Raw genomic sequence first — 23,249 nt, forward strand, 5'->3', positions numbered from 1 at the left:
CCCATCCTTTATTACGCCGAAACATTTCACGTGTTTATTTCTAAATTTTTGCAAGTATTATAGAATCACCTTCCTTGTAGAGCCTCTATTTGAAGAAGGAGGAATAACGTATGGGTTTGTTGCTTTCGCCCTTCCAAACATGGCTGCCACAGATTTCCGGCGGCCCCGGAAGAGCTTCCGGTTTCCCGGCCGCCTCGAAGGGGGCTGGACTTCCGGCGTCAAGAGGCAGGCGAGGCCCGCCTTTTCCGTTCTTTCCGGGCTAGGTCCGCGAGCGCTGCAGCCATGTCGTATCCTGCTGACGATTACGAGTCTGAGGTAATCTGGTTTTGAGCGTGTGCTGAGCTCCGCGACAGGGGCAGGGCTCTTTGGATGCTGTGCCCCGCGGGGAGACGGTTTCCGGGCCTCTCCGGGAGCACTTGCGGGCCGCGACCAGCCCCAGCCGGCCTCCCCGCCTGCGCGTTCCTCATGCCGTTGCCACCCGCAGCTCCCGGCTCCTGATCAGCCCATCTCGGCCCGCCCATCTCGTGTGTCCGGTCCCCTGGTCCTCTCCTTTTCCAAGTCCGGGAATGGAGGCTAGTTATAGGATTCTGTGTGTCTGTAACTGCACTTTGATTTCTCATGGTCTGGGTTCAGTCTTGTTAAGCCCCGCAGATTCCCACAGCCTCTTGTGCTTTGCTCTGCCTTATTACAGCCATAACGCGGTATTGTCATTGTCTGTTTATTCTCCCTTTTCTTACGGGCGTCTGAATTCCTCAAAGAACGAGACTGTGTCTTATTCACCTTTGTATCCTTAGAACCTAGAACGAGCATTTTGGATTCACGAATTGGTGACTGTTTTGTCTGTGTTTCTTTCGTTTATAGGCTGCTTACGATCCCTATGCTTACTCGGGCGACTATGATATGCACACAGGTGAGTCTACAGGTTTGCCTGGCCAGCTTCTAGGGATTGGCACCTTTTTGGATGTCTCAGAGCAGCTCTGACGGGCACCTGCTTAAAACTAGGTCTTGATGGTCCAGGTTTAGAGTCAGTTACTAGCTCTCAGCAGGAGAGCTATTAAACCAGACCTTATTCATGGTCCACCTCAAAGTCTCAGAAGGGAAGGGTTCCTGTCCTGACTGTGGTTTCCTTGTTGAAGCTATTAGCTGAAGAAGAAAATCTTGTTGTGAAAAATTAAAGTAACTGAAACCAAGTCCAAGTGAAATCTTTTTTGGAAGGTTTTTGATGTTTCCTGAGTTGTTACAGTAACTTGGTTTGATTTAGCACTTAGTAAGTGCCATGTGTTGTTCTGGGTACTTGGTGTGAAGTATTCTATTTTCCCCTTACAGCAGTTCTATAAAGACATAAATTAACACTACAGGTGAGAAAACTTGAGGATAGGGAAGTTTAGTTACTTGCACCAAGTCATATGGGTAGAAAATGGCAGTCATTCATTTATTCAAAAAATATTAAGTGCCTACTACTTACTGCTCTTTGCACAGTTCCCCCCCTCCCCGCATAACTGTTCCAGGTCTTGAGGGTACACCTAGGTGCAAGACAGGGTTCTTGCTTTCATAGACGTTAGGTTCTGGTGCGGGAAACAATAAGCAAATAAGTAACCTCAATAAATAAATAAGTAGTGGGAAAATGTTCTGAGGAAACAGGCCCATGGGGATTGGGAGTGACATGGAGAGGATTTATATTTCTGAGTGTTTAAAAGGGAATTATACCCGATTTTATAGACTTGAGTTTTGTTTGGGGATGGCTTTGTCCTTTTGTTATGTCCTATATGTGGATTTGAAGTATTTATTATATCTAATCTCTAGGAGATCCGAAGCAGGATCTGGCTTATGAACGTCAGTATGAACAGCAGACCTATCAGGTGATCCCTGAAGTGATCAAAAATTTCATCCAGTATTTCCACAAAACTGTCTCGGACTTAATTGACCAGAAAGTGTATGAGCTACAGGCCAGTCGTGTCTCCAGCGATGTCATTGACCAGAAGGTATATGAGATTCAGGACATCTATGAGAACAGGTATGGGCCGTTGGCTGAGATGATCACTTACTGGGTGAGACTGGCTTAGTAATGCAGTCTCTAAAAAGGGGTGATGTTTATTCATTTCTCTGTAAAGAGAGTGCCCGAGGGGTTTCTGTGATTCTTTGGGGGCTAGGGACATGTTATTTTGTTGAACTCATTGCCCAGAACTTTTACAAGGCCTGAAATAATACCATCACTATCAATAATTATAATAGCAATAATATGTATGATCATTATAGGTCAGGCAATGTTCGGAGTGCTTTTTCTGTATTTAGTGATTTACCCTTCACAGTAACCCCATGAAGTAGGTTCTGTTGTTTTCCTCATTTTATAGATGAGAAAACGAAGCACAGAAAGGATAAATCTCATAGCTAGTTAAGTGGATGTGCTGAGTTTTGAACCTGTCCAATCTGTCACCAGAACCTAATTTCTAAACTGTGCTGGGCAACTTTTCAACACAAAACAGGGTGAGCCGAGCTCTGAGGGGTTGCTTCTGGTTTTGAGAGGACTGCCCTTATGTAATGGGCGTTAGAAATGAGACAGGTCAGTCAGAGTTGGATAGTCAGGAAAGACTTCATCAAGGAAATAGGGTTGTGAAGCATCTTGGGCAGCAGTGTTTGCGTTGGATGCTCGAGGGCTGTTGTGGCATCAGACTGCAACAAACAGACTGATTTGCTTCCATGTTTGGAGAGGGGGAGGAGGCACAGTGCTCCAGGAAGTGGAAGGGGAGGTGGAAAGCTAAGGGAGGGGGTGGGGGTGTCTAAAAGGTAGTTCTCAAGTCAGGGAACAGTTAGCAGTGAAATATGACTAGAGTTCATGATACAGAGGCAGGAGATGATCCTGAAGAGCTTGGTAGGTGCCCAGCTGATGTAAAAGAAATGTTTCACCTTATTAAGAAAGATTGTCTGGGGTGTAGAATTGGGTTGAGGAAAGTTGTAGACTTGGAGACTCTGGCCCTGGCTCTGTTTCCGTGACTTCTTCCCTTTTCGGAGCTTGGGTACTTATTTATAAAATATGAGGATTGTCTCTTCTCAGATCCTTCCTGTTTTGGAGTTCTAGAATATTTTTTCTTAATTTTCAGCTGGACCAAGTTGACTGAAAGATTCTTCAAAAATACACCTTGGCCTGAGGCTGAAACCATTGCTCCACAGGTTGGCAACGGTAGGTGTGAGTATTTTGTGTCCTGTGTGTTGGATGGGATCCTATGACTGAGGCTCATTAGAAAGCTCAGGACGATCTGTGTCTGTTTTGCTCGCCATTTTATTTCCCCAGGGTTTGGTACATAGTAAATTCCTTAGTAAGTAACTTGTTGAATGAAAGCTGAATAGATGAAGAGGGGACAGAGGTGTTTCACATGTGGTGAAAGCTGAAATTGGGATTTTTGTCTTGACTGGCTTCCTTTTCCCTCCGTAATTTTTGGGGTCATTACAGTTGCTCCAGAATGGGCTCTCTGGCCTCCTCTCACGTTTCACTTTCTGGTGGTGTCTTTTATATATGGTGTGAAGTAAGAAGAGCCAACTTCATTCTTTTGCATGTGGATAGCCAGACAGTACCAATTTTCAGAAAGAACATTCTTTTTCCATTGAATTGTCTTGACACTTCCCGAAATCTGTTATCATGTAAATGTAGAGGTTTATTTCTGGACTGTCACTTTGATTCCATTGATCTATGTCTATCCTTACGCTTGTACCAACCACACTGTCTCAATGATTGTAGCTTTGGATTAAGTTTTGAAATTGGCAAGTGTAAGTCCTCCACCTTTGTTGTTCTTTTTCAAAATCGCTTTGGGTCTTCTGAGTCCCTTGAATTTCCATGTGAATTTTAGGATCAGCTTGTCAATTTCTGCAAAGAAGCCAGCTTGGATTTCGATAGAAATCATGTTGGATCTGAAGATCAGTTTGGGAGAGTATTGCCATTTAACAATATTAACTTCTCTAATCCATGGACATGGGATGTCTTTCCATATATTTAGGTGTTTGATTTCTTTCAACAGTGTTTTGTAGTTTTTTAACGTACAAGTCTTTCACTTCTTTTGTTAACAGCTAACATTTTTTGAATACTAAACATTAGTCTTTCACTTCTTTTGTTACAGCTAACATTTTTTGAATACTAAACATCATCATCATTACTCAGGTTTAGAAGTCATTCTTTTTTTTTTGGCCACACAGTGTGGCCTGCGGGATCTTAGTTCCCCGACCAGGGATTGAACCTGTGCGCCCTGCATTGGGAATGCAGACTCTAAACCACTGGACCTCCAGGGAAGTCCTAGAACTCACTCTTTTTTTTTTTCTTTTAATTTAATTTATTTTTTATACAGCAGCTTCTTATTAGTTATCTGTTTTATACATATTAGTGTATATATGTCAATCCCAATCTCCCAGTTCATCCCACCACCACCCCCCGCCACTTTCCCGCCTTGGTGTCCATACGTTTGCTAGAACTCATTCTTAAATGTATTTCTGTGTTGCTCAGACGTTATGCTCTGTTTAATATTTTGCCTGTAAAGAATATAATATTGTGTATGTTGAGCACAATAGGAGTCCTGTAATACATGTTTTTAAACAGGTAAGGATTCACAGGACTCAAAGTATAAAAGATTTGGTATAAAAATCCCCCTCCCATTTCTATCCCAAGTTGTCCGTTTTTCTCTCTGGAGCCATCTAGTGTTCACCATTTTCTTGTTTATCCTTCCTCTGATATTCTATGCATATATAAGCAATTAAGAATAACTTGTTCCTTTTTTTTTTTTTTTATAAATTTATTTATTTATTTATGGCTGTGTTGGGTCTTCATTTCTGTGCGAGGGCTTTCTCCAGTTGTGGCAAGCGGGGGCCACTCTTCATCGTGGTGCACGGGCCTTTCACCGTTGTGGCCTCTCTTGTTGTGGGGCACAGGCTCCAGACGCGCAGGCTCAGTAGTTGTGGCTCACGGGCCTAGTTGCTCCGCAGCATGTGGGATCCTCCCAGACCAGGGCTCCAACCCGTGTCCCCTGCACCGGCAGGCAGACTCTCAACCACTGCGCCACCAGGGAAGCCCAACTTGTTCCTTTTTTACAAAGACTAAATAGATGCTCTTTTCTTTCCATTTTTAAAATTTATTATATTTTTGGAGAGTTTTCTGCAGCTCCAGGATTCCCAAGACCACCCCCAGGTTTGATTATTTGCTAGGAGGATTCATAGGACTCAGTTTGACAGCTGTGGGGCTTTCTATGGAGCTACCAGAGCAGATCATTACAGACTCAGTGTCCAGGCATTTTATTGGGGGCTGGTCGTGTAGGCACATCCTCTGCCTAGCATGTACTGAAATTCCAGACTTCCAGAAGGAAAGCAGGTGTTCAGTATAAACCATGTTGTTTGCACAAACAGTTTAGGAATAGCAGACCACCCTTATGAGATTGGTGGGAAACCCTCCTGAAATATAGGTTCCCAGATGCCAAGCAAGGACCAACTTTACCAGCAGGCCTTTCTAAGGATAATAGTCTCAGACCTGTATGTTAACTTCTGCACAACATTGATATCCAAAGAGCTCCCCCCCGCCTCCCCGCTTTTTTTTAAATTAATTAATTTATTTTTGGCTGCGTCGGGTCTTCGTTGCTGCGCGCGGGCTTTCTCTAGTTGCAGCGAGAGAGGGCTGCTCTTCGTTGCGGTGCGCGGGCTTCTCATTGCAGTGGCTTCTCTTGTTGCAGAGCATGGGCTCTAGGCGCACGGGCTTCAGTAGTTGTGGCACTCAGGCTCAGTAGTTGTGGCTCGCGGGTTCTAGAGCGCAGGCTCAGTAGTTGTGGCGCACGGGCTTAGTTGCTCCGTGGCACGTGGGATCTTCACGGACCAGGGCTCAAACCCGTGTCCCCTGCACTGGCAGGTGGATTCTTAACCACTGCGCCACCAGGGAAGTCCCCCCCGTTCTTTCTTTTTAATGGTTGCATCATATCAATAGGACAAATTCCTTAAAATAGGATGTCTAAGTCAAAGATCCCCATGTATTTGCAATTTTGATACTGTCATATCGCCTTCCATGGAGCCATTAGTATTTATGTCCTGGTTAAGCAACTGTATGGCAAAAATATCTAAATGGTGAAGGGAAATGGGCCTAAACGAGATTAAGATGAGGTTGAAAGAATAAAATGGGAAATGAATTTTCTCGTTGCATGTATTCTTGGGGTGTAAGTGTTAGAATTTTGATGTTGTTTGGTTTCTGAAATCACATTTACCACTTTACTTCCTACCAAGGGCTAAAACTGCCAGAAGACCCCAGTTGTTTGGTGGATTACTAAAGCACCCCTCTGCCATCTCTTTCAGATGCTGTCTTTCTGATTCTGTACAAAGAATTATACTACAGGCACATATATGCCAAAGTCAGTGTGAGTATCTAAACGTTGCTGGCAGTTTTTAAACTCTATGCCATTTTTATCCCTGGAAAACAACTGCTAGTTTATATTGGTTCAGTGTCCAAGAGTGGTTGGCATCTTTTCTGAGCTTTCTTTTAAGAAAGGATGGAGGGAGTGATTGAACCCAGAAAGCTGGGTGTCTGTTTCAGGCAAATGGTAACACTGCATAGCCTGTCCATCCTTTTTTTTTTTTTTTGGTTAATAAATTTATTTATTTATTTATTTATTTTTGGCTGTGTTGGGTCTTCGTTTCTGTGTGAGGGCTTTCTCCAGTTGCGGCGAGTGGGGGCCACTCCCCATCGCGGTGCACGGGCCTCTCACTGTTGCGGCCTCACGTTGCGGAGCATGGCTCCAGACGTGCAGGCTCAGCAGCTGTGGCTCACGGGCCCAGTTGCTCCGCGGCATGTGGGATCCTCCCAGACCAGGGCTTGAACTCGTGTCCCCTGCATCGGCAGGCAGACTGTCAACCACTGCGCCACCAGGGAAGCCCTGTCCATCCTTTTTAATTTCTTTATCCCCACAGTTCTTGACTGGACACTTACCACATGCACTGGGTTGCAGGACGTCATCCTAAAAGTGTGTTCCCGTCACCTTCGGATGCCTCCGCTTGGAGTGCCCTTGCTTTTTCCCTTCAGTGCATTGCCACTGAGCCTCCTGCCCTCTGAGAAATACATACAACTGTCGCTGTGTGCCGGGCACAATTCTAGGCACTTGGCACGCGTCTGCATGTCTCTAATCCCCATGGTGATCCTGCAAAGTAGGCAAACTGAGATGCAGAGAGGTTGCTTTTTCTCAAATTCATGCAGCTAGTAAATGGCAAAACTCTTTGAAGCTAGGCCTGTCTTATTGTGACATCATTGTTCTTTCTACCACACTCTTCCAACTTTGGGCACTTGCTGGATTCTTTTCTTCCTGATTTCTAAATTTTAGAGTGCCTTAAGTCTCTTAAAATACCACCTACACTGTTTACAGGCATACCTTGGAGGTATTGCAGGTTTGGTTCCAGACCACTGCAATAAAGTGCATATCGCAATAAAGCCAGTCCCATGAATTTTTTGGTTCCCAAGTGCATATAAAAGTTATGCTAGGGACTTCCCTGGTGGTCCAGCAGTAAGGAATCCACCTTACAATGCAGGGAATGCAGGTTCGATCCCTGGTTGGGGAACTAAGATCCCACATGCCGCGGGGCAGCTAAGCCTGTGTGCCACAACTAAGACCCGACACGGCCAAAAATTTATTTTTAAATAAATAAATAAATAATAAATCTTTAAAAAAAAAAAGTTATGCTACACTGTACTGTAGTCTGTTAGGTGTGCATACAGCACTGTATCTTTAAAAAATACACATACCTACCCTAGTTCAAGGCATTATTATCTCTTGCCTGAATGACTGCATAACTGCTCACCTGGTGTCAGTTTCCACTCTTGCCCGCTTAAGTTTATTCTCAACCTAGTAACCATGGTGATCCTTTTGAAACATAGTCTCATCAAGTCACCCCCTTCCTCACAATCCTACCATGACTTCCCATCATACTTAGAATAAAATCCCAAGTCTTAGTCATGGTCCTGCTTGACCTGGCCCCTGACTTCCTTGCCAGTCTCATTTCCTGCATCTTTCCCTCCTTCCCTTGGCTCCTAGCCATACTGTGTGACACTTCAGAGCACGTATCACTCTCTGACATTGTCTTATTTATTTGGGTTTTGTTTGCTTCCCCCACTAGAGGGTAAACTCCACCAAGGCATGGACTTTGTCTTGTTCGCTGCTCTAATCCAGTGTCTGATCCCCCACGTTGACACGTTAATTGTTGGAGCATGTATGTGCCTGTGTAAATGAAAGAAACTGCCACCGCAGTCTCCTTAGGGTATTTCCATCTAAAGAGTTCCCAGCTTCTCACACTCACTCTCATCCCCCTGAGGATGACTTGACCTGACAAGAGCTCTGGCCTTGGCCCAGGAGCCCCCCCACCATCAGTGGTGGTAGGTGAAAGAGTTCTTGTTGCCAAAGTAATGCGGGGGGCCATGTTTTTCTGGCATCCCAGTGAGCTCTCTGACTACCTCATTTGATAGAAAGTAAAGATTCTCTCCTATCATTGATGCTATGGCTCAGGTACTTTGCAGGCTGGGCTGGGAATCTAGCCAGCCTGTATAACATGGCTTTCGGCAGAACGTGGCATCAGAACCCATACTATGGCTGGTTGCCTCCTCTGATCTTTCCTCTGGTCTGTAGATGAAGATTCAGCAGAAGTTTGTTGACCCCGTGATCTCTTCACTAGGTACCAGATGGGGCAGTTTCACGTACATGTTGGAGGGGAGTTGGAGGGGGAGGTTTTCATTGAAAGAGCATTTACTGTATTAGGCACTTTCACTTCATAATCTCATTTTTCAGGGGCTAAGACTCCAAGGCAGTGTTCTTTCTACTCCATCACAAAATACACCATACATCATGTTGTTCCCCAGCTCAGAAATCTTCAGTGGTTCTAAGTTGCCAGCCACATGAAATCTAGATCAGGGGTCAGCAACCTGCTATGTACAGGGCCAGATAGAGAGTATTCTAGGCTTTGAGGGCTGTAATGGTCTCTGTCGAACCTATTCAGCTTTGTAGCAGCCATGGACAGTGAGTACACACGGCTGTGTTCCGGTTAAGGTTCTTATTTACAAAAACAGGTGATGGTGGATTTGCTGACCCCCTGGCTTAATTCTTGTTTGGCACTGTAAGACCTCTGCATTTCTGGCCCAGTGTAGCCCAGTGTAGCCCAGTGTAGCATTGTCTGCCTTGCTCCCTAACCTTCAAGCACCACGATTTTACTTCTTTGCCTTCATTAGTCCTGTTTTTCCTGAAACACCTTCCCCTCACTCCTCTGCCTTGCCAGATCTATATGCCTGATCTTTAATGGTCAGTTAAAGTGTTTGGCATAAAACTTGACCATTGGCGTCAGGTATTCAGTGCCCCTTTGAACTGCTGTAGCACTTAACTATCTTCCCTGTCACTTGAGTGCTCTTACATGCTAAGAAGGGGAGAGCCGAAGTCAATTCTCATGTATAGTTGACCCTTGAACAATACGGGTTGGCGCTATGCGGGTCCACTTATTTGCAGATATTTTCAATAAATATTTACAGTATTATAGGATCCACCATTGGTTAAATCTGCAGATGTGGAGGGTCAACGATACATTATACACAGATTTTTGACTCTGGAGGGTTGGTTAACCCCTGTGTTTTCAAGGATCAGCTGTAATTGTTTTCAATTGTCAATGGCAGGCCATGAGTAGAACGCATTTAGATTAAATGTGTCCTCCTTTCTCTGCTTTCTTTACAGGGGGGACCCTCCTTGGAGCAGAGGTTTGAATCCTATTACAACTACTGCAATCTCTTCAACTACATTCTCAGTGAGTCTGAGGTTATGATGAGACCTCGTATTGGCCTTCAGCTCTCTTTAGCAGGATTTTAATGTGCAGGTGGGAAGAGGGGGAAGTCTTGTGGTTCATAGTCCTTTTAAGAGAGAAATTACAGAATGCATTCTGCAGCCTTACGGAATGGGCATAGTCATTGATGGAGACTGACTCTTCTGTGGTCTCTTCCCAGATGCTGATGGTCCTGCTCCCCTTGAACTCCCCAACCAGTGGCTCTGGGATATCATCGATGAGTTCATCTACCAGGTATCTGGTCAGCCTTGGCCTAATTTGAAATAACTGGTCCAGACAAGGAGCAGCTGTTACCATTGTTTGTGTTGTTAAAAAGACCATGGTATATAGTCACCCTAGGGTAGTGTGAAATACCCTGTGGAAGTGGCCTCCATGTTGTGGTTTTTTGAATCAGTGAGGTCTAAGAGCTCCATTCTGAACTCAGAAGTCTGGAGAACTGAGCTCCTGACATTCACCACGTTCTTAACTGACCTTGAGAGGTGGTCTGGCGGGAAGAACACAGGTTTCCAGGCTTTGGAGTCAGCTAGGAGTGGGTACTTGTCTGGGGGCTGCCACCTGGTGGCTCTGTAGTGACGACGTGTTACTTTAGCTCCTGAGCCTCACTTTCCTCGCCTACAGGAGAAAGATTCTATATCTTGATTGTGGTGGTGGTGGTGATGTGAGTATGTGTTGGATCAGAATGAAGGAACATTTTTATCAAAAGGGAAAAATTACCTATCTCAGAGTGCTGTTGCTAAAAAACATAAAATAATTGATTTTGGAAAAACATCTTTTCCATGTTTTACAGGGATGGCACAGCTCTTACTAGGTATTTCAGGAGAAATCAGTTTCCTAATAAAGCAGTTATTTGAGCCCCATGGATCAAAGAGACTTTGAGTACAGAGTGCTGATAAGTTGTGATTGGTGAGCTGAGGAAACCTTCCTAGGGCTCTTTGAGAAAGAGGCTTCCTGCTCAAGACAGGCTTCAGTGCCTTTGTGCAGTGAAGGCCACAGACCACACTGGCCTTGTTTGCCCTCTCTGGCTCCTTGGCTTGTTATTTGGCATAATTTTAGATTGGCTGTCCTGTTGGCCAGCAGCAAGTCAGGGAGGATCATCTGTGCTAAGGTTCTTCATCCATCTTAAGATAATCCTAATTCCCTGGGCTTAACTGGTATTCTCTTAAGGGGTTTAAGTGCTCTTGCTTCTAACAAAGACTGGCCAGTGTGGGCCAGGTGTGATTCCTCCAGCCAGTCTTTGTGAAAAGTGAGAGCACTGTAAGCCGCTTAAGAAGAAAACACCAGTTAAACTGCATGGGGTGAGGGGCTCTTCCCCACCGCTCTCTTCTTTATTCTTGTTGTTTTTAGTCTTCTTTAAAATTTAAAAAAAAAAATTTTTTTTTTTTTTTGCTCCGTATTCCCCACCAGTCTTTCATTTATTTGTATTGATGCAGTAATATATGAATGTGTTGCTATTGTTGAGATTTTTTTTTTTTAACTGCAGATAAAGTGAAAATGTCTTCCTTCCTTGCCTTTGCAGAGGCATCAATTACTGTCTGGAAAGATAGTCATCATATAGAGACCTGCCTTGTTCTTTTGTGCCACGTACATGGTGTACCACTCTTCTGGTGTATGTGTTACAGATAAAGTCTATTTCTAGGGATGATTATAAGTAGAATTGTTGTCTGAAGGATATTTGCTTTTAAAATTTTTTTAAGTCAGATATGTAGAGTCACAATTTGCATGCAATAAAGTGTACCAATTTTAAGTGTACCGTTGATGAGATTTGACAAATGTATACACCACCACAATTAAGATATAGAACATTTTGTCACTTTGGATTTTAATAAATAGTAATTACTGCCCTCCTTAAATGCTGTGTCAAATTATACTACTACCAGCAGCATTTGAGAGCAAGTTTCTGTACCGGATGGTATCGATCTAATTTTTGTCAGTTTGATAGGAAAGAAATGGTAATCATTTTAATTTACATTTCTCTGAAGAGATTGAGCATTTTCCCTGCTAATTGACCAATCCTGTTTTTCTTCGAAGTGATCATCAGTATCCTTTGCCCATTTTTCTGTTGGATGATCTTGTTCTTTTTGGCTTATGAGAATTCCTTCTATATTCTGGATACTATTCTTTGTTTTTTTTTTTTTTTATAAATTTATTTTTATCTTTGGCTGTGTTGGGTCTTTGTTGCTGCGTGTGGGCTTTCTCTAGTTGCGGCGAGCGGGTGCTACTCTTCGTTGCGGTACGTGGGCTTCTCATTGCGGTGGCTTCTCTTTGTGGAGCGTGGACTCAGTAGTTGTGGCCCATGGGCTTAGTTGCTCCGCGGCATGTGGGATCTTCCCAGGCAAGGGATCAAACCTGTGTCCTCCGCATTGGCAGGTGGATTCTTAACCACTGCGCCACCAGGGAAGCCCCGATACTATTTGTTTATTGTAAATTTGGAAACGTTTTCTCCTGCACTCTTGGAGGAAGATGATATTTTAGAGTTGAAAAGTAATCTTAGGTCATCCAGAACCTAGATTCTAGGTCCCTGCTTTCCAAACCTGTGTGTGCACCAGAAATCAACCAGGGAGCTTTTAATTCTGACAGTAACTAGGTCTCCTGTGCTAGTCTCTGGGTGACAGATGGAGCCAGCCCAGTGCTGGTCCCAGATAGAACCCCTGCCCCAAACAAATGGCTGTGGTATGTACCCTATGTGTGCCTTGCACTTGGCCAGGCTCTGTGGTTGGGACAGGGGTGACTCAGACTGGGTTCCTGTCACAGGTGAACTGATGGTCACCTCTGGAAGGGAAGACACACACATGCAGGTACCTGCCCCGTCTCTACCATGTATGAGTAGATCTGTTGTAAGCCACCTGATTCTGGTGGCCAGGCTGACGGCACTGTAACGCCCAGAGACATTAAGTAACTTTAGACTATGTTTGACTCCAAATTGAATGTTTTTTTCCACAAATTACTTCTCATTTTAGAGCTTTTTACTTAGCTGTGGAATAAGTAACATAGTAATGAACAAATCCACAGCTTAATCAAAGATGGCTTTGAAAGAACCAGTAGTGCACAGACTGGTGTAGCGGGAGAAGTGGTAGCAGTAGCGTGTTGTGTGCTTGTGCTGTCCCTTTGGCGTTAACGCCGCTGCTGCATGTTTCCCTTTTTCCTCAACAGTTTCAGTCGTTTAGTCAGTACCGCTGTAAGACTGCCAAGAAGTCAGAGGAGGAGATCGACTTCCTTCGTTCCAATCCCAAAATCTGGAATGTTCACAGTGTCCTCAATGTCCTTCACTCCCTAGTAGACAAGTCCAACATCAACCGACAGCTGGAGGTGTACACAAGTGGAGGTGAGTGCTGCCTGCCATCTGTGCGTCATGAGTAGAGGCTGCGGGTAGTGCGGAGGAGCGATGGGCTGCTCCTCTTTGGTATTTGGGTGTGAACAGGAGCCGAGGGCTGATCTGGGGGCTGCTGGGTTTGGCAGTCTGTTGGCCGACAGACTGAACAAGCACTTCCTGAGAGCTGCATTTGTAAACACTTCTACTGCCTCTCCAGGGCCTTTGTTTAGATAAGCACTTCTCAAACTTTTTGGTGTGAGGACCACTTTACAGTCTTAAAAGATTAAGAATCACAAGGTTTATCTATATACAGATCTTGTTACAGTGAGAAGAGTGGTGTTTTTGCAAACCTCTTTGATGTCTGGCTTCATAGAAGAGAGCTGGAGTCTCCTGCTTCTTCACTCAGTCTGTGACAATATGCTGTTTGTTGAAGTATCTGAGGGAAATCTGGCCTCACACAGAGATTTAATTGGGACAGGGAAGAGAAACTTAATAGCCTTTACAGGTAGCCTGGCTCTTCTCTGGTTCTGCATCAGAAATTGACAGGGGGTAGTTTCATACAGGTTAGTTGCAGTGTGGAATCTGAAGCCTTATCAGTGAACTTACACTTTGTTACATTAAAGTTTATTGGTTTTTCCTGCAGCTTGCATGAATTTTTTTACCCATGCATGATTTTGAAAAATACTGATTCATTGAGCTATCAAGATTTTCTGAAAGTTGACACATTTTATTGTATAGTTTTTTGGGGTTTTTTGTTGTTGTTGTTGTTTTAATTATTTAGGCTGTGCCAGGTCTTAGTTGCGGCATGCGAACTCTTAATTGCAGCATGCATGCAGGATCTAGTTCCCCGACCGGGGATCGAACCTGGGCCCCCTGCATTGGGAGCTCGGAGTCTTACCCACTGGACCACCAGGGAAATCCCAATTATACAGTTTTTTAAAACCACATCTGTTACTTTGACCATCAACCTTATCGGATAGGTCTTCATTGGGGAGCCGTTGAGTTCATAGTGGCAGATAGAAGTGTTATGAAATTCTAATTTTTACTTAAAAGCTCAAGTTTTCATTGGCAGCCAACACTGCCAGTTGTTTTCATTGACATCTTAATAGGCTCACTGCACTCAGTTTTGAGAAAATACCCATGTCTCTATTCATAGTCTGTGTATCAGTTATTTTTTCAAGTAAAAATGGGGTTTTGTGGGGAAAAGAAAGTGGCTGGTTCTTTTATTGCAGGTGAGTGGTGGTAAAGAATACAGTGATGACAGTAGAGTTTGGTGCCACTATCCAATTGATGCTAAGTTGTCCGTAGTTTTACCCGCGTTGTTTTTGCACCATCAGTGCAAATGTCAACTCAGTGACAAAGGCAAATAGTATCTTAGGAAGATAAATAGGAACACACCTAAATAGTGTTATTAGGAAGATAGCTTTGATCTCATGGACTTCCTGAAAGGAGGGGCCTTGCCGGGTAACTCTTATTGATGAGAGGGGTCCTCTCATATTCTCAGGTGTGTATGGTTGGGGGGGCCTGCCACACCCCTTAGGTGACTTAGAAATGTAAGCTTAGCATAAGGCCAGGCATGATGTTTCTTGGTATTCCTTCGAAGGCAGTTATTCCCTATTGCAGGAAGCTTTAGAGACTGGCAGTAGATGAAGAGTTTACTGAGGGTAAACTTCAAGGGTCAGGCTTGCCCTCCTTCCACTGCCTCTGCTGAAGTGCTCACAGTGTCTGTGTGTCTTTCTCAGGTGACCCTGAGAGTGTGGCTGGGGAGTATGGACGGCACTCCCTCTACAAGATGCTTGGCTACTTCAGCCTGGTGGGGCTTCTGCGTCTGCACTCCCTGTTGGGGGATTACTACCAGGCCATCAAGGTGCTGGAGAACATCGAACTGAATAAGAAGGTAATTCATTCCCTGTTTCCTCAGGCCCACCTTCCCAGAGCCAGAAAGTCTGTCTGCTTCAAGAGAGACTCTGATCTATTATTAGGACAGATTTCACGGAGAATAAAAGAGGATTCCTCCCCAGGTCAGTGGAAAATTGAGACAAGAACTGGGAAAACCACTGCAGGGAAAATCTGAACCTGGACCAGGTGGTTTCTCTTTGGTGCTTAACAACACTTAAAATATTCAGCAGTCTTTGGATTCTATTTTCAAACCAGACTGATGCTGGCAGATTTTTACTTTTCAACTTTCACTGAAGAATTAATGAAAGACTTACTTAGTTCTAAAGTGGCACAGGTAATGATACGTTAGCAGTGGTTGTTTTCCTAGCCACAGAAACTTGGTACGTTTTTGTTTGACGTGTGTGTATCTTGTCTGTCCTTTCTCTTATTGGGCTTATTTGGAAAAGCAAGGAGTAGAAAGCAAGAAAGAATGTGAAAGTGAGGTGTAGATGATTTTAGAGCTGAAAGAAATTTTAGGGTTACCTGGTCCAGTCCTTTTCTGTTACAGCCAAGAAAATGGAGTCCTCAGGTCACATAATCAGTAAGTAGTACGATCTGCACTCAGAGCCTCTGACTTCAGAGCCAGGATTCCTCTGGGTAGTTCAGGGCATCTGCAGGGAGCTCTCAGTGCTTCCACCTCAGCTGACACTAGGCCCCAGAAACTTTCAGATCCTACCTGGGATGAATTGGTCTTGAGATTCATGGATGCTGCTTCTGCCTCCTTCCACAGAGCATGTATTCTCGTGTGCCCGAGTGCCAGGTTACCACATACTATTATGTCGGTTTTGCATATTTGATGATGCGTCGATACCAGGATGCTATCCGGGTCTTTGCCAACATCCTTCTCTACATCCAGAGGACCAAGAGCATGTTCCAGAGGACCACGTACAAATATGAGATGGTAAGGAGGCCTCTGACCAGCTGACACACCTATGCCAACAGTTTTTGGGTAAACGCCTTCAAAAATTTTGCTATTTTATATGCTTTTTCAATAGGATGATTTTTTAATGGCTAGCCTACTCTACGTGTTTTCTTTGTTACACCTGTTACTTCAGATCATTAACACCCTGATGATAAGGACAGTATCTTTCGTTTCACTTTTATTCCCCAGTAGTGCCTAGAGTGTTCACTGGGCTGTGGGTGTTTAAAATCAGTTAGATGTGGGTAATGCCCTCAAGCAGTTTGCCTGGAGGAGGGTGGATTCAAAACATGCATAGAATTGGGAGCAGGTTTCTAAGCAGAGCAAAGGTGTTGAGACTTGGAAGTATGGTCATGTAGTAGCACAATAAATCATTTTGGCTAGAAGGCAGGAGAACAGCCAGATTGGGGTATTAGAGTCTGGGATAACCTTCACTACCCAGCTAAAGTATTTAATCTTTATTCTGGAGGCATTAAGTGCCATCAAAGATTTCTGGGTGAATTGATCACAATTGGTGTGGAACGATTGACCTGCCAGTGATGTGTAGGTCGGACTGGTGAGACCGAGACAGAGGTACCAGTAAAGAATCCAGGAAACAACTACAGAGGACCTGGAACTAGGCCAGAAGTTCTGTAGAGCTAGAGGGAGGATTGGAGGAGACATTGGGAAAGTTAGCGGAAGGGTGTAAGACAAAGGGAGAAGTCAGAAGGTCTGTACAGAGTGTACTTGGGAGGATGGTGGGAAAGTTAGCTGAAGGGTGTAAGACAAAGGGAGAAGTCAGAATGTCTGTACAGAGTGTACTTGGGAGGATGGTGGGGACCTCAGAAAATCCATTCACTTGACCCTGCACCGATCTCTCCCCCCACCCCCAGATTAACAAGCAGAATGAGCAGATGCACGCCCTGCTGGCCATCGCCCTCACCATGTACCCCATGCGTATCGATGAGAGCATTCACCTCCAGCTGCGGGAGAAATATGGGGACAAGATGCTACGCATGCAGAAAGGTGACCCACAGGTCTACGAGGAACTTTTCAGCTACTCCTGCCCCAAATTCCTGTCACCTGTAGTGCCCAACTATGACAACGTACACCCCAATTACCACAAGGAGCCCTTCTTACAGCAGCTGAAGGTGTTTTCTGATGAGGTGCAGCAGCAGGCCCAACTCTCAACCATCCGCAGCTTCCTCAAGCTCTACACCACCATGCCTGTGGCCAAGCTGGCCGGCTTCCTGGACCTCACTGAGCAGGAGTTCCGAATCCAGCTTCTTGTCTTCAAACACAAAATGAAGAACCTGGTGTGGACCAGTGGCATCTCTGCCCTCGATGGCGAATTTCAGTCAGCCTCTGAGGTCGACTTCTACATCGATAAGGTATGACTGCCGCTTGGGCTAGGTTCTAAGGCACCCACTGTTCTGGGCATCTGGGACACATCATTGAACAAAATCAACAAAGATTTTTGCCCTTGTGCTGGTATTCTAGTGTTAAAAAAATAGACAAAAAGCGTTATAATTAAGCAAAGCATGTAGTAGTTTGGAAGTTGCCACGTGCCACGTGCCATGGAGTAAGTTGGGGTAATGGTGGTGGAAGGCACAGGCTGCAGTATTAAGTAAGGTGCTCAGGGTAGACTTTGTTGAGAAAGTGAAACTGAAGCTAAGACTTGAAGGAGGTGTGGAAATTAGCGAGCAGATATCTGGAGGAAGAGCATTGCAGGTGGAGGGAGCAGTTAGAGCAAAGGCCCTGAGGCAGGAGCGAGCCCAGACAGCTGCAGTGCGGCTGGAGTGGCCTGAGAGGAGGTTGTGGTGGGAGATGAGGTTGGAGAAGAAGGGGGGAGGGTGCTTAGTAGACTGCTGGAAGTACTTTAGTGGGTGGGAAGCCATTGTCCTGACTTGTACCACCCTAGATTGGTGCTGCCTGGCTTTGAACTTGATATAATGGGATTATGCAGTATGTGCTATTTTCTCTCCAGCTTCTTGCTCAACATTATATTTGACAGGATCACCATCCACCGTTGTCATATGTAGCAGTAGGTCAGTCATGCTTATTGTTCTGTGATGTGTGATGGTCCAACTTCTACTGCAGTTACTGACCACGGTGTTTCCATTCTTCTACTGGTGGACATTTGGGTGGTTTTTGGCTATTGAACAGTACACATATGGTGTTTTTTTGGGGTTTTTGTTTTTTGGGTTTTTTTGGCTGTGTTGGGTCTTCCTTGCTGCGCGCAGGCTTTCTCTAGTTGCGGTGAGTGGGGGCTGCTCTTTGTTGTGGTGCACAGGCTTAGTTGCTCTGCAGCATGTGGGATCTTCCCGAACCAGGGCTCAAACCCGTGTCCTCTGCACTGGGAGGCAGATTCTTAACCACTGCACCACCAGGGAAGCGCCTATGAGGCAATTTTTAAAAATATCCTACATTTTTGGTTGCTTTCAGAAAGATGTTGGTCTGCAGTACACACATATGTATACAACATCTCTTAGGGATACACAACCCTAAGAGACAAATAACCTCACAAGACCTATACCATACATATGTTTGTGTTTATCCATTGCTAACAACTACTTTTTATTTATTTAATTTAAATACTCTTTTTTCACAACATTGTAAATCAACTATACTCCAATAAAAATTAATTTTTTTAATTTATATTTGGCTGACAGTTTTTTTTTTTTAATTAATTAATTTGTTTATTTATTTTTGGCTGTGTTGGGTCTTCGTTTCTGTGCGAGGGCTTTCTCTAGTTGCGGTGAGCGGGGGCCACTCTTCATCGCAGTGCGTGGGCCTCTCACTGTTACTGCCTCTCTTGTTGCGGAGCACAGGCTCCAGACGTGCAGGCTCAGTAGTTGTGGCTCACGGGCCCAGTTGCTCCGCGGCACGTGGGATCTTCCCAGACCAGGGCTCGAACCCGTGTCCCCTGCATTGGCAGGCAGATTCTCAACCACTGCGCCACCAGGGAAGCCCTGGCTGACAGTTTTTAATGATAAAATTTGCATAACAAACTTCACCACTTTAAAGGGTATAATTCTATGATTATTAGTGTACTCACCATGTTGTACAACCATCTCTGCTATCTAATTCCACAGCATTTCCGTCATCCCAAAAAGAAATCCCTGCCCATTAGCAGCATTCCCCATTCCGCCTTTCCACCCCCATCCCTGGCAAATCAGTGATCTTCTTTCTGTCTCTGTGGATTTGTCTATTCTTGATATTTTCTAAAAATGGAATCATGAAGTATGAGGCTTTTTGCGTTTGATTTCTTTTATTGAGCATCTTTTCAAGTTTAATCCAGGTTGTAGCAGGTATCAGTACTTTATTCCTTTTTACGGCCGAATAATATTCCACTGTTTGGGTACACCACACTTTGTTTATCTGTTCATTAGTTCGTGGACAGTTGAGCTGTTTTCACTTTTTGGCTGTTATGGATAATGCTGCTGTGAATTTTTGTGTAGAAGTTTTGTGTGAACAGTATTCTCTTGGGTATATATACCTAGTTGCGGGATTGCTTGGCCAGTTGGGGTAGTTTGTTTTTGGAAGCTCATCTTGCTAAACCAGATCCTCTCATTTTAGACTTCATGGCTTTTTGAAGGCTTCGTGTTTGGCAGAACTTGGCTGTCCCTGCCATGAACAGACTCACCAAAAGCAGAAACATGTCTGTAATGGAAGTTTTTCAGTGTTGTTTTTAAGTCATGTTTTTAAATATCAGAACTGTCTATCCCCTGCAGTATCACATCAGCTAGCTAAAGTCCTTTTTAAATTTATTCCCAATGCCTGACATGTACACGTTCTTTGGCAATATCAGTCATTTGCTCCATCCCTCCATCCCTTTTAGTGACCCAGCTGAACTGGTCCCAACCATCTGGATGGTCTTTAATAAAACACTTCTCCCAATATTTAGCAACTTGGTTATTACAAATAAAATTTTGCTGTGAGGTTATATTCAGGTTAAATTAATAATATGATTTAAATTTCCTACATGAAAATGTTTTTAATTGCATGTTTTTATTATTGTTCCTTATTGGTTCAGGTTTGTCTTTGGCAAAATACTTTCTATTTTTTTTTGACTTTTTTCATCCTTGACTTGAAAAAATCCTATCAAAGAGATTCAGAAAGTTCTTGGGTCTTAACCTAGATTATGTCATAATTTACAAGTAAAATGGTGCTCAACAAAATATTTTGAGCTAAAAAACAATTTAAAATCTAGACTAATTTGCAACTTTATACTCATAAACAGTGTATAAGAATAAAGTGCTATTTTAAATGTTACTACTGCCAAAAGATACATGTTTGTTAAAAAGACTAGAAAATAAAATAAATGAATTAACAAGAAGAAAATAAAAATCAGCCATCTAAGAAGAAAGAGTTGCTACTGACTGGTAATGCTCTTCCACAGGGGTTTATCTGGCACTTAGCATCACTGCTGTGTGCAGGTCCGTAAGTGGCTCTCCCTCACTGCTCCTGTCTGGCTGCTTTTCTCATAGGACATGATCCACATCGCAGACACCAAGGTGGCCAGGCGCTATGGGGATTTCTTCATCCGGCAGATTCACAAATTTGAAGAGGTGAGAGGTCTGAGAGAGTGGTATGTGAGCTGGGGACAGAGGTTAGGAACTGGGTGGGGAGTTATAAATTTTTTATTTCTCATTTCTGTTTTCAAGAAAGCCTGAAATGGGCCCTTTAAGTTTCTGAGCTAGACTGGCTGGCTGCTTGGGGTTTGGGGAGTGGGGTTGGGCCTGTAGGAGTTGCTGTGTCAGCCTTCTCTGGAGCATCTCTTTCCAAGATCTCCCGCTGCGGGTGGCCAGCTCTCTTCTCCCTCCCTGGTATTGCCTAATATGGGTGGATTCACTGCCTGCTCTTACCCATCCCTCACCATTTGGCAGTTACTCTCTGACTTAGACAGGTCTGGCCAGTTTCTGCAGGCTGAGACCATGAAGCTCTGTTCTGACAGACCTGGTGCATTCCACATCCTGCCCTTGGAGAGGTCTTGTGGGTCACTTTTTGTGGGCATAGCTAGAGCCACTGCGTCTTGGTGCTTTGAGTCCCCCAGCAGAGGTCACTGCTGTGCTGTGGTCCATGCTACCAGACTCCTCCTGCAGGATAATAATACAGCCCTGGCAAGTCTAGCCACCCTGAGTCCCTTTCCTGTCTATAAAATGGGCAGAGCAGTATGGGATGTGTGTTTGTTGAGTGTGAAGGGCAGATAGAACAAGCTGCATGAATTGTGTGACACCATAAGAATGTCAGGTGGAGGACCTAACCGCGCATTTACACATGATAGTAGACAACTCATGCTCATGTCAGAGGGGCGGCCTGGCCTGGCGATCGTGCACACTGTAGGAAAAGGTTTGGTGAAAAAGCCATATCTGACTGGGCTTCCCTGGTGGCACAGTGGTTAAGAATCTGCCTGCCAATGCAAGGGACACGGGTTCGAGCCCTGGCCCGGGAAAATCCCACATGCCGTAGAGTAGCTAAGCCCGTGTGCCACAACTACTGAACCTGCGCTCAAGAGCCCGCAAGCTACAACTACTGAGCCCATGTGCCACGACTACTGAAGCCTGCGTGCCTAGAGCCCGTGCTCTGCAACAAGAGAAGCCACTGCAATGAGAAGCCTGCACGCCGCAACGAAGAGTAGCCCCTGCTCACCACAACTAGAGAAAGCCCGCGTGCAGCAATGAAGACCCAACACAGCCAAAAACAAACAAACAAACAAATAAATTAAAAAAAAAAAAGCCATATCTGACTTTGCTTTTCTTTCTCTTCCAGCTTAATCGAACCCTGAAGAAGATGGGACAGAGACCCTGAGTATATTCATACTTGACACTACTCAGGGACCTATTTTGATGTCATCATAGGTGGGGAGTGTTTTTGCCACCATGAAGCCTTTACCTAGCTCAGCCATCGGCCAGTCAACTGAGTTGAAGTTTATTTAAATCAGGGGGTGAAATCTTTTAAATAGGTCTCAATAAAGGATCTTCTTTAGAGTCAGATTTGTCATCTCATTATTGTTGGGGAGCATCTGTGGACAAGGGCAACAATATGTAATTTCCCATTTGTCATGAGATACTTTCTCCTGATGCATTCGTTATTGGTGTTTGAATTATTTAATCCCTGGATTCATAAAGCATTATACAGTATATAGGACATTTTCATATTCAGTATCTTATCTGCATCTCACAAGAATCCTGTGAGCATTAATGACCTGCCATAATTTGCGTGCATGTTCGTGGAAGTGCTGGGTTTCAGGAAGGAACTGCTGAACACCTACTGCCAGGACTGTGCTGAAAGGAATCCATATACACTGCCTGTACTTCCCAGCTCGGGTTTAGTAGGATCCCCATTTCACTGATGAGGAAACAGACTTGGGGAGTTAAGTGACTTGACTGAGGTCACGTAGTTATAAAAAAAAAGCAAAGAGTTGGCTCCAGACGCTACTGTCTTATGCTGCCCAGGTCTCCTGATTTTTCACACTGAAAACTTCGGTTTATGTCGTGGGCAGCCTCTCCCACCCTCAGTGAGGTTCGGAGCTACTGCTTGTCTGCCGGAACCTTCACGGCCAGTCACAGCTGAGTGGTGTCTGTTCTTCCCTCTCTCTGCCATCCCTCCCTTAGACAGCCCTATGGGATCTGCCATCTTGGGTATTTCTTTGAGATGGCATCTTCTGCATCCCAAAACCTAGCAGCCCACACTGTTATCAGAGCCAATTTCTAATCTTGTCTAGCAAAGCACAGATCATACTGATCTATAATAATTACAAACTTTACTGTAACTGGTTGTGTCAGGTAACTCACACAACCTACCCATCAAATATCAAATGTTCCTGGAGCTGTAGTAACTTTATATTCAGGAGTAAGGCCCTCAGAATGGTCTGCACACTGTTTATGCATTATCTCACTCTGGAGACGGGTAGATGTGGAATCCTGGTTTTATTGATGAGGAAAGTGAGGCTCAGAGTAATTAAATAGCTTGTCCAAGGCCAAAGTAGTAGGTAGTGAAGGCAGGTCTTTGGTTTCTCAAACTTGTGGTTTTACTTCAGAAAGCCCTACCCTAAGACTGGCAGCAAGAGGTGAAACAGCAATAAATACCCCATCAAAATCTGCATGTTCGGGACTTCCCTGGCGGTCCAGTGGTTAGGACTCCGCGCTTCCACTGCAGGGGGCACGGGTTCCATCCCTGGTCTGGGAAGTAAGATCCTGCGTGCCTCGCTGCATGGTCTACATTAGCTCCAAAGCAAGAGGGTATTTCCTGGAACTTGGGCAGGCGTAGCTGATGAGG

The 23,249-nt window shown here is 44.5% G+C and overlaps 1 protein-coding gene across 2 annotated transcripts; it reads left to right on the forward strand.

Annotated features, from left to right (window-relative positions):
- Nucleotides 1–215: 215 nt before the first annotated feature.
- On the forward strand, nt 216–21,962 carry EIF3L (eukaryotic translation initiation factor 3 subunit L). 2 transcript variants are annotated; one of them, XM_036866372.1, is made up of 13 exons: nt 216–315; nt 862–910; nt 1,804–2,014; nt 3,099–3,178; nt 6,313–6,374; nt 9,717–9,786; nt 9,983–10,056; nt 12,973–13,144; nt 14,875–15,029; nt 15,801–15,971; nt 16,862–17,359; nt 20,459–20,539; nt 21,741–21,962. In XM_036866372.1, exons 1-13 carry the CDS (start codon nt 283–285, stop codon nt 21,777–21,779), a joined length of 1,695 nt encoding a protein of 564 aa, XP_036722267.1. In that variant the 5' UTR covers nt 216–282; the 3' UTR covers nt 21,780–21,962. The 2 variants fall into 2 exon arrangements, with proteins under 2 accessions (XP_036722267.1, XP_036722268.1); XM_036866373.1 differs by lacking the exons at nt 216–315; nt 862–910; nt 3,099–3,178 and having other exon boundaries at nt 1,936–2,014.
- The last annotated feature ends 1,287 nt before the right edge of the window (nt 21,963–23,249 follow it).

Source organism: Balaenoptera musculus, chromosome 10, assembly GCF_009873245.2.
Source record: "Balaenoptera musculus isolate JJ_BM4_2016_0621 chromosome 10, mBalMus1.pri.v3, whole genome shotgun sequence".
Taxonomy (NCBI): Eukaryota; Metazoa; Chordata; class Mammalia; order Artiodactyla; family Balaenopteridae; genus Balaenoptera; species Balaenoptera musculus.

Bases quoted from the DNA above. Each gene is read 5' to 3' on its own strand.
- EIF3L (XM_036866372.1), top strand. From the start codon at position 283: ATGTCGTATCCTGCTGACGATTACGAGTCTGAG. The intron at 911-1,803 runs GTGAGTCTACAG...TCTAATCTCTAG, and splicing joins CGACTATGATATGCACACAG to GAGATCCGAAGCAGGATCTG. The intron at 2,015-3,098 runs GTATGGGCCGTT...CTTAATTTTCAG, and splicing joins CAGGACATCTATGAGAACAG to CTGGACCAAGTTGACTGAAA.